This window comes from Mus pahari, chromosome 23 (genome assembly GCF_900095145.1).
Source record: "Mus pahari chromosome 23, PAHARI_EIJ_v1.1, whole genome shotgun sequence".
Classification (NCBI taxonomy): domain Eukaryota; kingdom Metazoa; phylum Chordata; class Mammalia; order Rodentia; family Muridae; genus Mus; species Mus pahari.
The window spans coordinates 18,785,767-18,799,386 of record NC_034612.1 but is presented as its reverse complement, the minus strand read 5'-3'; the positions used below and the strand labels follow the sequence as shown (position 1 = coordinate 18,799,386).

At 47.1% G+C, this 13,620-nt stretch overlaps 1 protein-coding gene across 5 annotated transcripts in view; it reads left to right on the top strand.

Moving 5' to 3' along the window:
• Positions 1-10,684, top strand: part of Rimbp2 (RIMS binding protein 2) — a 195,558-nt gene extending 184,874 nt beyond the window's left edge. For 3 of the 5 annotated variants that reach the window (XM_029533723.1, XM_029533722.1, XM_029533724.1), the window contains 2 exons: positions 7,012-7,146; positions 9,250-9,649. In XM_029533723.1, coding sequence (XP_029389583.1) covers positions 7,012-7,146; positions 9,250-9,438 — 324 coding nt within the window. In that variant the 3' untranslated portion in view covers positions 9,439-9,649. Of the gene's footprint in view, positions 1-7,011; positions 7,147-7,613 lie in introns of all 5 variants that reach the window. The other 2 variants (XM_021186606.1, XM_021186605.2) reach the window with 2 other exon arrangements.
• The last annotated feature ends 2,936 nt before the right edge of the window (positions 10,685-13,620 follow it).

Sequence of the window (13,620 nt, the reverse complement as noted above, 5' to 3'; positions counted from 1 at the left end):
TAAAAAGAACCCATCCTGGGTCTGCAGAGGTGGCTCAGAGCTTACCAGCTCTGTTTTTCTTGCTGAGGACCCCCAGTTGGTTCCCAGCACCCATGCCTGGTGGCTCACAACTGCCGATAACCCCAACTCATGTGGCATATAAATACACAAACACACATACACACACACACACACACACACACATACATGCACACACAAATGGAAATATTTTTTGAAAGAAAGCTGCCTCATAGTGTAGACACTAAATTCCACTTGTATGGAGGATTGCACGGACCGTGGCGCCTGACTCTGCTCCTCCATACTCTGTATTTTTAGAATGTATTTTATAGCATCTCCGGGGGAATCCTTTTGTAGTGAGCCTTGCCCCTAACTGCAAACCCTTTGGACACTGTTTAACAGAGAAAGCCTATGTCACGTTTAGGTTAGGCTCCGGGAAAACTATGTCTGTCGGACAGGGAATGCACTTCCTGCTCTCTAGCTGAAGATCTGGAAATCTCTTACTCCTCTTTTTATACGTCTTTAAATCATTGTTCAGAATTTATGGCGCTCACTGTTATTCTCTACCCCTGGCTTCAGTTTGCTTTTTTCATTTTGAGATACGGTCTTGCTACGCTGTTCAGGCTGGCCTTGAACTTGCCTCAGCCTCCTGAATGACAGTGCTACAGGCCTGTCCCTCTAGGCTTGGCTGGAGCTGACGGTCACTGGCTACACAGAATGCATCTTGGGAATGCGTGTGTTCTCCAAGGACTCGGTGAGTTTGTAGTGGTTGGCATCAGCTTGAGTCCCTTGACTGCTCCAAATGACAACTGGGTTGTCTCTGTTAGCAGTTGTCACCTCCTCTTGTGGTCTTATTGTCATAACAATGTTGAATAACTCTTGCAGGGTAGCCAAGTCAATGCCTGTGACAGGTGATTGTAGCACACTTCAGTAGCAGACCTACCTACACGGGGTAGACTTCCATCTTCCTGATATAGAGATCCTGATTTAGTTTACTAAATGCTTTTTAATCATTAACCCATTGACATGGAATATCTGTGCACATATATGAATATATGCATATATGTGCGTGTATACATACTGGATGGGTTTATTTTCCTGATTCCTTTCTTAGTGCACTCATCATGACTACAGGGGAAGGCTGCTATAATTTTTGTATTTTAATTTGCATTCAGCCACTCTTCATTTCCTGTTGGAGCCCTGGGGTCTCTCACGCTCCGACCTCTCCTCCGCTCCCATTTGAATACCTTTGTTTTTCTTGTCTTATTGCTCTAGCTAAGACTCTCAACACCGTATGGGCTGGCGTAATGGCGTAATGGATTCCCTTGCCTTGTTCCTGGTTTTAATGCAAATGCTTCCAAGTTTTTCCCATTTAATATGGTGCTGGCTGTAGGTTTGGCATGAATACCTTTTATTATGCAGATGCATCACATTGAAACGCGTTTCTTTTATTTCAGTGTCTTCAGAACTTTTAACGTGTAGCATGTTATACTTGGTCAAAAACTTTTTTTTTTTTTTGCATTATTGAGATGACCATGTGATTTCTGTCCCTGACATTATCTACTCAGTGTAACTTATGTTGTGTATATTGATTAACATATACTGAATAGTCCCTGCACCTCTGGAACAAGCCCAACTTGGTCATGGTCAATAATCTTTTTTGTTAACTGACTGACCATGGAACATATATGCATATGTGTATGCATACATATACACACACACATATATACTAAATGGGCTTGTTTTTCTGATTTCTGTCTTACTACATCAACATTAATGTGTGAGAAGGCTCTTCAATTCATTTTGCAAATATTTTGTTGAGAATTTAAGCATCTGCATTCATCAGGGAAATTATTCTGGAATTTTCCTTTTTCTTAAATATTTGCCTGCTTTGGGTACCTCTGTCATACTAGCTTCCTGAAAAGAACTTGGTAATGTTCCTTTCCTATTTTCTGGAATATTCTCAAAAACACTGGTGGCCTTATTCTTCTCTGAAGATTTGGTAAAAATCACCACTGAGTCCATCTGGGCCTGGACTTTAAAAAAAAATGTTGGGAGATTTTAATCACTGTTTAAGTCTCAATGATTACTATAGATCCAATTAAATTGTTTATCTCTTCTTGGTGGATCATAGTGTATCTAAAAATTCATCCATTGCTTTTAAATTTTCCAGTTTATTGGAACAGATGGTTTTACGGTAATGACAACTTTCTGAACCCATTGGTATCTGCTGTAATGGCTCCCTTTTCATCTCTAATTTGGGTCTTCCCTCTCATTCTGTCGGTTGGTTAGGCTAACGGTTTGTGAATGTTGGTTCTCTCTTGGAATGAACTCTCCGCTCATTCTTTGTATCTTTCTCTGTTCCATTAATTGCCGTCCTGATCTAATTATTTCTTTCCATATGCTGATTTGTCATGTTTCTCCTCTTCTGGGGTTTTTAAAGGTATCTTGTTAAGCTGTTTACTGAAGATCTGACTTCTTGATGTAGGCGGAACCCTATCTATAAACGTCCCTACTATGGCCGTCTTTCTTGTGTCCCAGAGGTGCTGGTAGGGAATGCTCATTTGATCACAGTAACATGTTGATTTCCATGTGGATTTCCTCACTTATCTTTCAGTTGTGTGTTCTTTAATCTCTGAGAGCTCATGTATGCTCGAGGCCTTATCTTGCTGTCTGTCCATCTGTAGTCCTAATCCACCTGTGATCAGAGAGGATACAAGGAATTGCCTTCCTGTATTTGTTGAGATTTGATTTGTATAATACATAATTTATATATTATTTAAAGAAAGTTCCATGGCCTTCTGGGGACAATATGGATTCTGCAGTGGTTGGATGGAACATTCTGTAGGTGTCCCTTAAACACATTTGGTCTATGATACCGTTTAAACTCAGACGTTTGCTTTGGCGTCAGAATGACCTGTCCCGTACTATTCTTGTGCTGGGTTATTCTGGGACATCTTGGTGGCATTTGCTTGTGGGATTGGATGCTCCTGTGTCCAGACATGTGTGTTCAGCATGGGGATATCCTCTTGAGGCATTGCTTCCTTGATCAGTACCAAGTCGCTGTCATTATCTTTCCTCTGTCCTTTGGTTTGACATCTATTTTATCAGATGCTAGGGCAGCATCAGCCGCTTGTGTTCTGGGTCCGATTTCTTGGACCATCCTTTCTACCTTCCACTCGGATGCAGTGTTGGCTTTTATTTTATTTTTTTTTTTTTGAGGCAACAAATAGATGCTTCATGAGTTGTTGGGGTTTTTGTTTGTTTTTTAACCCAATGTACTAACTTGTGTCTTCTGATTGGGGGAATTGAGACCATCAGAATTCAGAGTTGTTGTTGAAAGTTGTCTGTTTGCTTGCTCGCTTGTCGTGGTACTTGGTTTTTCTCTTAGTATTAATGTAGTGTGATTTGGTCTTCTTCGAAGTCTTGGGACGGGGTGGGTTTTCCCTTCGGACTAAAGGATTTCTTCAGATATTATCCATAGGGTTGCCTTGGTGGTCACACATCCCTTCAGCCTTTTTACTTTTCAATTATAGGAGTGTGGCTTGGCAGAGCTGTCTCTCAGAACCTGAAATGCGGTTTTTCAAGGCCAGTGTCACTTTAAAGTGTCACTCGCCAAGTCTGTTGTTATGCCGAGGAGCCTGCCTTTGTGACCCGGTGCTTCTCTCTGGCCACTTTTAATATCCCTTTCTTTGTTCTGTATGTTTAGTGCTTTGATTGGTCTGTCTGTATGGTCTCCCTAACTCTAGAGAACTATCTGTCAGTCTTGAACATGGTTTCTGGCTTTCGAACCAGATTCTCTTCCCGCTGTGCCTATAAACCTGTAGTATTTGGTCTAGTGTCACTTGTGCCTTACAAGTAAGTCCTGTAGCTCTATAGTTTATCCTCGGCCTTGCTGGATCACTTCGTTCTCGCCACCTCGTCTTCAGGCTCAGATATTCTGTCCTCTCCTCAATCTATTCTGTCACTGAATTCTCCACAGAGGTTTTACAGTTGTCTATGTTTTTTCTTCATTTCTAGTACTTAAGACTAGGTTTTCCTTGGCATTTCTCTTGGTTGGATTCCTCTTTCACATCACCCGTCACCCTCCTCCTTTCTTCGGCTCCTTCTGTCTTGAACATCCTTGTGACCGTTCTATTGAGTTCTGTGCCACTTAGCTCCATCTCCCCAGATGCCGTTGCTTTAGGATTAGTCATTTTTTGGAGGACGTCTGTGTCTTAGATCGCTGTGATGGAATGTATGCACCTGATATTATTTTGTTGCTTGGTTCTTAAAAATTTTGCTATTTTCTTTCAGTTGGTATCTTTTTAACATTCAACTCAACTAGAATTTGAATGTGTAGTTCACAAAATAACTCTTCTGTCCAGGAGCCCTGAGGGCTTTGGTGACCTCTGCATCATTCCCGGGGTGGCATATGAACTAGGAGAGCAACCATGGCTGCGGACATTGCTACACCACAGATGGCGGGCTTTCCATTTAATAACAGGGACCCTTCAGACTTCAGTAACTGTGGGCAGACAATCAAGGACTGTGTGGAGAACACATAGTTCCTTTAATGAGATTAGGAGTGGGCAGGAAGTACAGCGGGAAGGGCAAGGATTAACTGTTACATCGACTCTGGGGATAAATGAGATGGGTATTGAGAAGGAGGCACTGGCATATTGTTGGGGGTCTTCAGATTTTAGAGAGTATTAAATCTATGGAAGGTTATATTTAAGAAGTCAAAGGTGGGCTGGAGAGATGGCTCAGTGGTTAAGATCACTGATGGTTCTTCCAGAGGACCTGAGTTCAATTCCTCTGAACCACTTGGTGGCTCACAACCATCTGTAATGGGATCGGATGCCCTCTTCTGGTGCGTCTGAAGAGAATGACAGTGTACTCACGTACATAAAATAATCTTAAGATAAGATGAAGGAAGGGGAACATCTGAGATAAGGTTGAGGGGTATATTTTTGATAGTATAGTAAACCCGATGGGGTATCTGGACATCTTCAAAAATGAGCACGAAACAAACAAAAGCCACACATGTGTATAGACAAGGGTAGAAATAACAGAGCATTTATAGTTTGACCTGCTGGCACAGTTATGCTGAAAGGGGAACACCTCAGCTCCCCCTTGCTCTAGAAGGATCCCTGTGTTGCTGTGTGCAGGAGGGAACAGTGGGAGCTATTATTGTTCCCTGCAGTCTCATGTTCCTGCTGTCCCAGTGGGGTGGGCATGTTACTTCTTTCCTTGGTAGTTCTCTTGGACCCTTGCACACACTCAGCGAGGCCTCTTCTATCCTTGTACATTGGGTGCATTCAAGAAACAGCTTTTCGGCCAGCCCCGTGTGGTGGCGCACGCCTTTAATCCCAGCACTCGGGAGGCAGAGGCAGGCGGATTTCTGAGTTCGAGGCCAGCCTGGTCTACAGAGTGAGTTCCAGGACAGCCAGGGTTACACAGAGAAACCCTGTCTCGAAAAAACAAACAACAAAAAACAAAACAAAAACTCAACAGACCTTGCAAGAGAGCACACCAAGGACTAGCTTTTTTTTCCCCCTCCCATTGAGTTTTGGTGGTGAGACTTCCAGCCTAGCAGTTTACCCAGAAATCCTTGGTGGGGGGGTACCCGTCTTACAGTACTGGGTTCCGTTTGCCAAGCTGTGGGTGTGTTAGAATGGGGGCTTTCCTCTTAAGTTTGTCTGTTCCATGGCATGCATGTCATCTTTTGGTGACCCAGCCGTGGACATTTTTGCCTTTTGATCGTGGCCGACGATGCAGGCATGAACATTGTCCGTGTGGCTCCCTGAGACCTGGCTCTCCAGTTTTGGGGTGCACACCCTGAGGTGGAGCCATGGATCACATGGTAGCTCTGTCTGGAGTGTGGGGACAACCTGCCACACTGGGCTCCCCAGCATTCCCGTCAGTTCCACGTAGATGGGGGCCCATGTCTCTCTCCAAGCCTTCACCAATGTGTATTTTCAGGTTTGGGAGGGTTCCGGCAGTGGGCGGGAGGAGGGAGTTCCTGGCTATATTCATCATGATGCTCCAAGATTCATGTATTTATTACCTTTTTACTGGGGGGGTGGTGGTAGGTACACTAGGAACTTGATGGCACTGTTCTCCCCATCCACCAAGTGGGTTCCAGGGGTTGAACTCTGGTGTTAGACCGATGATGGCACCTCGCCTGCTGGTTCATCCTGTAGTATAATTGGCGTTTGCACTGTGACCAGTGGTACTGTGATCTTCCCCCCAATTTGGGAGGAGGGAGGGTAGCATTTGTCTATTTATATGGAGAAATGTCTATTTTTAAATGCCTTTTGTTGCTTGGCTGTTTTTCTTTTTACATATTCTGGTTACTAGCCCCCAGCAGAAAGACCACAGATAACTACATATCCCTCCTTCCCTCCCTTGTGTCCATTGGTGGTGTACTGCGTGTGTTTTAGTTGATGATGTAGGCTGACCATCATTGAAGGAACACAACCCCATGTCACCGCTGTCACAAGCTAGGCTAGCATACTGCCCACCGTCTTACACCTCAGCCATTTTTTTTACTTCAGTGCGGGGTCTCACCAAGTTGCCAGTGCTAGCCTTGAACTCCCTTGGTAGCCCAAACTGGCTCAGTAGGATGCAGAGTCCTGGCTTCACCACACTCCTGCCCTAGAGAACCAAGGTGTTAGATCTTTAGGACCTACTTTCCCACTTCTGAAGTCAGAGCTGCATTGGAGAGGGCAGATCAAGACCTGCATAGGACTCGAGCTGCCGCTTCTCGGGCTGCCCTGGACACAACAGTAGAACACTTGTCTGGTGTGTACAAGGCCCAGGACTTCATACCTTGTATGTGGCTGGGCTTCTTGTTCTTCTAATCTGGGCATTTTGGGAGTGTTAATCCAGCATTCTGCCAAGGCCTGCCACTTCTAGCCAGAATCAACTGCTCACTTCTGTCCTCTTAAGCAGGACGACCATGTGGGTGACATAAGCTCTGAAGAATTAAGTGACTCCCCCACCCCCCCACCCCCCACCCTATGATTACAGGGAGAGCTGAATGGGCAGAAAGGCCTTGTGCCTTCCAACTTCCTGGAAGAAGTGCCTGATGATGTGGAGGTCCACCTTTCTGATGCTCCGCCCCACTACTCCCACGACCCGCCCATGCGCTCCAAGGCCAAAAGGGTAAGCCAGCCCCCTTAGCCCGCCTGCCTCCCTCCTCCCCTCTCTGCAATCTTTGCATTGCTGCTTTCTTGACTTGGGCCCCACCAGCATCTGCCCTCGTTTTTTTAGTTTTTCTCTGTCCTTCTTTGGACATTGTGCCCGCAAATGCTTAGCTCCAGCTTACAAGTTGGTGTTCCACAGAAGGACCCTTTGGTTTCAGTCGGTCTGCCTGACCCCAGGGTCTTGCCCTGGCCTCCACAGTAGGTGCACAGTTCAGCTGACAGAGAGTGAGGTTCGGGGACCTGGATGTCACTGGCCTCCCCCCTTAGGGTTCTAGTTGGCAGGGCTTATTTAGCATACGTAGCACGCCTGCCTGAGACTGCATTCTCTCGAGTGTCTCATCTTTACGTTTCACCATCACTGCGAGTTCTTATCTGTTGTATTTTACGTATATGTTTTTATCTCTTCGCTCATCTGCTTGGACATAGAAGAAGAGTGTTCATTTCACACCCTAATCAGGCATGTAGCCTTCACGTAAGTGAGCAACCGAAGACACCTTAGAGATACCGACTTAAGCTACCCTAAGCGGACAGCGCGGTAGTCTTAAGACTTCAATGTGGGCTTAAAGAAAGAGAGAGAAAAGAAATATGTCTCAAAACAAACAAACAAAAATTATGGACCTAAAGTATTAGGCTATCTCAGCTGGTCTCAGTTGCCTGGCAACTGGATTCATAGTGAAATGAATTGTCTCGAACAATCTTTTTTTTTTTTTTTTTTAAATATGTCCATTGAGAATACAGAAAAGGCAACCTTGGGAACATATTTCTTAAAGCTGTTTGTTTACACACAAGAGTGCGCCAGCGTGTACTCACAAGGAGAGTTGCCTATTGCATTGTGAGCTACCCTCGGTCAAAAAGCACAACCGGATCCATGTGTTTACCGTAGCAGGGTTGACTCATGGTGAGAGCCCAGACAAAACTTTAATCCCAGATCGAGCCCCCGAGGGGTGGCCTTGGCTCTGGGCATGCCAAAGCTGGCCGGAATACCCAGCTGCAGCCCCTTGGCCTTAGCAGCAGGTGTTCCCTCTCCTCAAAGCACAATTGTCCCCAGCTCATGGAGGTATGTACATATGTACGTACGAGGTGCTGGCATACTAATGCAATAGTGTCTCCGGATGCGGCAGCTCCCATGACTGCGCTAGCTGGCCCCATGGTATCTTCAGGTGTGCTTTGGGTGCGCCCTAGGTGTTCTCCATTAGAGTTAGACCTTGATTTTCAATCCAAGCAAGCTTGGGGGCCCCTTGCCTTGTATTGTGTGCCCGTCCGCTGAGTGCCCTGGTCTCACTCGCCAAGTTTTGCTCTGGGGAGATTAGTGAACCAGAAAGCCTGGCGATCCCTGGCCATGCCTGCAGAACAAAGTGAAATTGGCACGCAGTGTTCTGGAATCAAATTCCACCCCCCCCCCTTGGAAGCACCGTTGGTCGGCCACCTAAAGTCTCTCAAAGCCCACCATCTCTCTGTGCTGGGGAAAGTGCGCACTCCTCCATTGGGAAATGGTGAGAGTCTTCAAGAAGGGCCTTTGAGCTTCCTTAGATTACAATTAAGGTTCATTTCCGTTTTTTTTTCTTTCAAACAGTGTGCCATCCCCAAAGTTTCTGTAGGACTCTAACTAACCCAAGGGCTCACTCCACCATGGCAGGGCCTTATCGACCCCACCTAGTTCATGATCCATCTAAATTCCCACCAAGAGCTTTTTTTGCTTTATGATGATTGATAGGTATCTCGGCCACCTTGCCTATCCATCTGATTGACAATAACCCCTCCCCTGCTTTTAGTCTGAATTTCCAGAGTAAATTATGACCTGGCTTTCTTTGCCAAAGCGATGGCCACCCCATCTCCCAAGACAAAGACGGCGAAAGCCCATGGAGGGCCAGCCCCTCTCTCTCAGAGGGGCCTTGGGAGAGGGTGTGTGCTTCTCATGGCATACTTTAAAAATTGAAAGAAGAAACGAACCACCACCCAACCCACCCTTTCCCCTGGCTGGCGGGAGACGGGGGCAGTGTTACCGAGTGAATTGTTGTTGGCGCTGACGCACTCAATAAAACTGTCGCAATGTACCTACTAGGTTCCTCCTGAGGGTTCAGGGACAGCAAGGAGAGCTCCATCCCCCACAGCCCATCTCCATTCGGGGTCACCTACGTCATCTATGGGTTCTGGTAGTCCTGGGAGAGGCAGGGAAATGTCCTCGAAAAAGAAAAAAGGGCTGCTCTCCAGAGGCAAGAAACTGCTGCAAAGGCTGGCTGCAGTGAAGTGACCCCCTGAGCCTCCGGACACTTCCAAATCCATGTCACTCGCTTTAATTCCAAATGAGGACTCCCAAAACCCAACCTTGACCCCCTACCCCAGCCGTAGAGAGATACACTCTTACACTACCATTCATGTGATACCACTGGAGAGGTCAGGGAAGGGGCTGCACCGCAGACCCCTCTCCCTCTGCTCCCAAGGTTCTGTCCAAGGTCTGGGGTGGGGAGGTGGCAGGGGGTGGGGCAGCTGGCTGAGCAGCAGAAGGGGCAGGGGGGGAGGGCTCTCTGCAGCCACCTCCCCTCCACCTGCAGTTCCAGCCTGCATACACTAGAGGGCAGCCCCGACTGGCTTTCTGACCTCTCCCCCACCCCCACCCACCCCCACTTCTCAAGACGCTTGCCTCATTACACATTATTGTCATTTTCACGCGGCTCTTGAGATTCCTAGTTTAACTCGCCTTGATGTTCCGGCCTTATAACTGCACAGTGGTTTGTACTGTCGAATAAAAAACACCATGTATACTTCGCATGTGTTGTGCATTCCTGCTCTTCATCTTCACGGACACAGTGGCTTCACCTCACAGTGGCCCAGGCCCTCCACTTTCAGATGCCTGTCTTGGGTCTTTCAAAGCAAGCCAGCAACACACAGGACATGTTTACTTAGCCCACCACACGGGGGGGGGGGAGGGGAGAAGGAGCAACCGGGCAGCATGTGTGTCCTCTAGCCAGCCAGGAAGCTGACCAATCTTTGCCTTCAATGTCCTATCCTGTGGCTTTTAGCTTTCTTGTTCCTTTCACTATTTGTTGAAATGCCTTGCCCCGAGACACCACCCACAGCACACATAGCAAAGCCACCACACGCTTCAGTAGCCAAACCAGAAGGAGCCTAAATGGAAATCTCTCAGACGTCCCACACCCATCTTTATCATTAGCCTCGAACAGCAGAAACTCCCCCCCATTTGCTGGCTGATGGGATGGCCGTGACTTTGTAATTCCTGTCCACTGTAAACTGTTTTTACTTCTTTATACATACTTTTCAGACTGCCTTTCTTTTGTAATTTCTGGAAGGTTTGTAAATGAATGGCAAAGCTCTCCCTGTGCGTCTTCAGAAACTATATTGTAAATTGTAATATGATTGTATGTGGTAGATTGATTAAAAAGGTCGTTCCTCAGTGTGTGAAGTGCTGTGCGGGTGTGTGCATGTGTACAGCTAGGGTGACATATTTTCTAGAAATAAACTTTGTTATTTTGTACAACGCCCCGCCTTTTTTGTGTCTTTATTCCGAATACTCTTATCATGGCAGGGAAATGGAATTCTTTTCTGTTATTCATCCCTAAAGAACTCTGTGGGCTTGGGATTTCTGGGGACCAGTTAAAATATGTTCTTGAGCCATGGTCTGGGAGTCATTTCTATGACACTCCTGGTGGCAATCTTTGTGGGAAAAGTAATCGGCAGTAATCGGTATGGGATCTTTGTGCGTGGAGACACGCACACATAGCAAAGACCATGAGAATCTAATGAATGTGTGGATTTACACCAAACCTCTTTGTTTGTTTGTTTGTTTTGAGACAGGGTTTCTCTGTATAGCCCTGGCTGTCCTGGAACTCAGAAATCCGCATGCCTCTGCCTCCCGAGTGCTGGGATTAAAGGGGTATGCCACCACACCTGGTTTACACCAAATCTCTTAACAGCACCCCTGGTATCTTTTCCAGGGATATTAATAAAGAACCACGCAGACTCAACACAGCCAAATGCAGCCTAACTTACCCACTAGGTCTACGGAGGTTTCCCTCTGCAAGCTCAGTTCTACTGGCCACATTTTCCCTGGGATGTAGGGAGATGCAAAGGCATGGCAGAGAAAGGATGCTCTCTTCAGTGTTTGCTTTCTCCTCAGAAAACACAAGGGACCAGGGGATAGACCACCCCACATTCCCACTGAGCCACTCTCTCCAGCCAGGCCCCAGCTCCTAAGACCCTGTTCAGCTATAAACTCACTCAGTAGATTAACTGACTGATGAAGCCGCCATCCCCTCCCCCAGCATCAGGTCACTTCCCAAGAGCTCTTCCAATGGCAGCCAAGCCCTGAGCACACCACCTTTGGGTGATGGTCTTAGGTTCAACCCTTAACAGTAGAAACTTTTCTAAGAGCTAAGACCAGACCGTTTATGGCAAGATGAAAATAACAGTTCAAATGTTACCACCTCGTGGGCCGACACACACTGATGTAGTTATAGCCACAGCCACGATGTTATTCATGTAGAACTTACACGTTTACCTATCACATGTAGACCTAACTCTTACAACGGGGAAAGAACCAGCCAAGATCACAAGGATAAATATCTGTCTTGGTGACTTTTCTCAATGCTCTAAAGGGAGGATTTATTCTGGTCACAGACTGGGGGTGGCACCCCGTGGGAGGCAGCTTGGCCACACTGCACTGCACCCGGATGGGCAGTAGAGACACAGTGTTGCTCCTCACCTGCCATAGCTCTCCTGACACAATCACAGACAGGTCCAGGGGTTTCATGGGGGGGGGGGTCTGAGTCCCTTTGGGTCCACACGGAGGAACCACCATTCTGCTCACTCAAGTCTTATGATAACATTGACAACGCCCTCCCCTCAACATACTACTAAATCAAAGGTGATAAGGAACAAGATTCACACACACACACACACCTGACACCAACCTCTTGCTTGAAAGTAACGATGAATTTCTCACAATCAAGGCTCTTCCCTGCCTAGCAGAAAGGGGCTTCCGCCACACCCTCACTGGGCTGGAACTCCGAAGGGTGGCTTTGGGTCACTGATCTCTTTCCCTTCCAGGGTGGCCATGGTGAGTGATTCTCCCCCCGCCCCCCCGCTTTGTGGTAGTCACTGTAATGTGTTTGTCCATTGGCTTTTGGGGGGATGCGTGACTGAATTCAGCTTGTCAGGGCTACCAAGGTCTAGCCTCTGTCCCCAACAACTGTGGTGACAGAAGGGTGGGATCTTAGGCTTCCATGCAGAGACCACTCTGTGGTTCCACCATGGATTTGAGGCTGGGTGGCTCTGCTACCCTGGAAGTTTGAGTCCCAGGGAAACCTCCAGGTTGGCTCACCTACTCAATTGAGGAAGGGGTATTCGCTCCAGTTAAGGCTGACTACCTTGTACCTCATGTGACAAGTCCACCAACAGCAAGGCAAGACAGGCTCTACCCTATACACATGGCCAGTTGGCACCTGCCCATATCTGAGGACAAACGAGCTGTGCCTGTCCCTCCAAGTCCTGCATTCCTAGTATAGCCCAGAGCTCAGGGCTTGTGTCATGGCCAGTGGCTAAGGGATGCCCAGTAGCTGACACTGGGTAGGAACGTGTGTGTGTGTGTGTGTGTGTGAGAGAGAGAGGGGGGGGGTGGAACCCCTTCAAGAACAACCTGAGGGTGCAGTTATGGGTATGAAGTTTCTAGAAATGGTGGTCAGGGGTACGCTGTAGCTCCAAGGAGATTCCAGCCTTCCTGCCGATCCTTGGGGAATAAAGCTGTGGCTGACCCTCCAGACACCCAAGTCTGAGTTTGAAACCCTAAAACTGTACTTCCTCTCTCAGGGCCTGAGAGGCTATGACGCCTGTCACCCTCTGATGTCAGACACAGGATGGGTTAAAGGCTGCATGCCATGAGCCCAGATGGTGGCTCAGCTGGGTTTTGGAACAACAAGGAAACAAAAGTGCTTTTCATTTACAAAACACATTGATGAGGCCAGATCCTAGAGGTACCACAGAGACGCCCACCACAGGAGTTAAGTGAGACAGAAACTTTATTGAGCTGTGCCAGGGGCACACACACAGCACCACTGTGTAAAAACTCATCACACTCTAGCCACTCCAAGCTGCTCTCTTTGCCAAAGAGCCCGGCAAATAGATGTGGCCATACCTCGCCTGGCACCTGAACTGGCCCCCCAGCCACAGCCTTGCAGCCTGCAGGGACAGAGGTAGCTCTTACTCCCAACGTCCCCTGCAGAAGCTGGCACCCGGAACTCCTACTGCTCCATTTTTCTTTTTTTTTTCTTTGCTTTTTTCTTTTCTTTTCTTTTCTTTTCTTTTCTTTTCTTTTCTTTTTTCTTTTCTTTTCTTTTCTTTTCTCTTTTCCTTTCCTTTCCTTTCCTTTCCTTTCCTTTCCTTTCCTTTCTTTTCCTTCCTTCCTTCCTTTCCCTTTTTT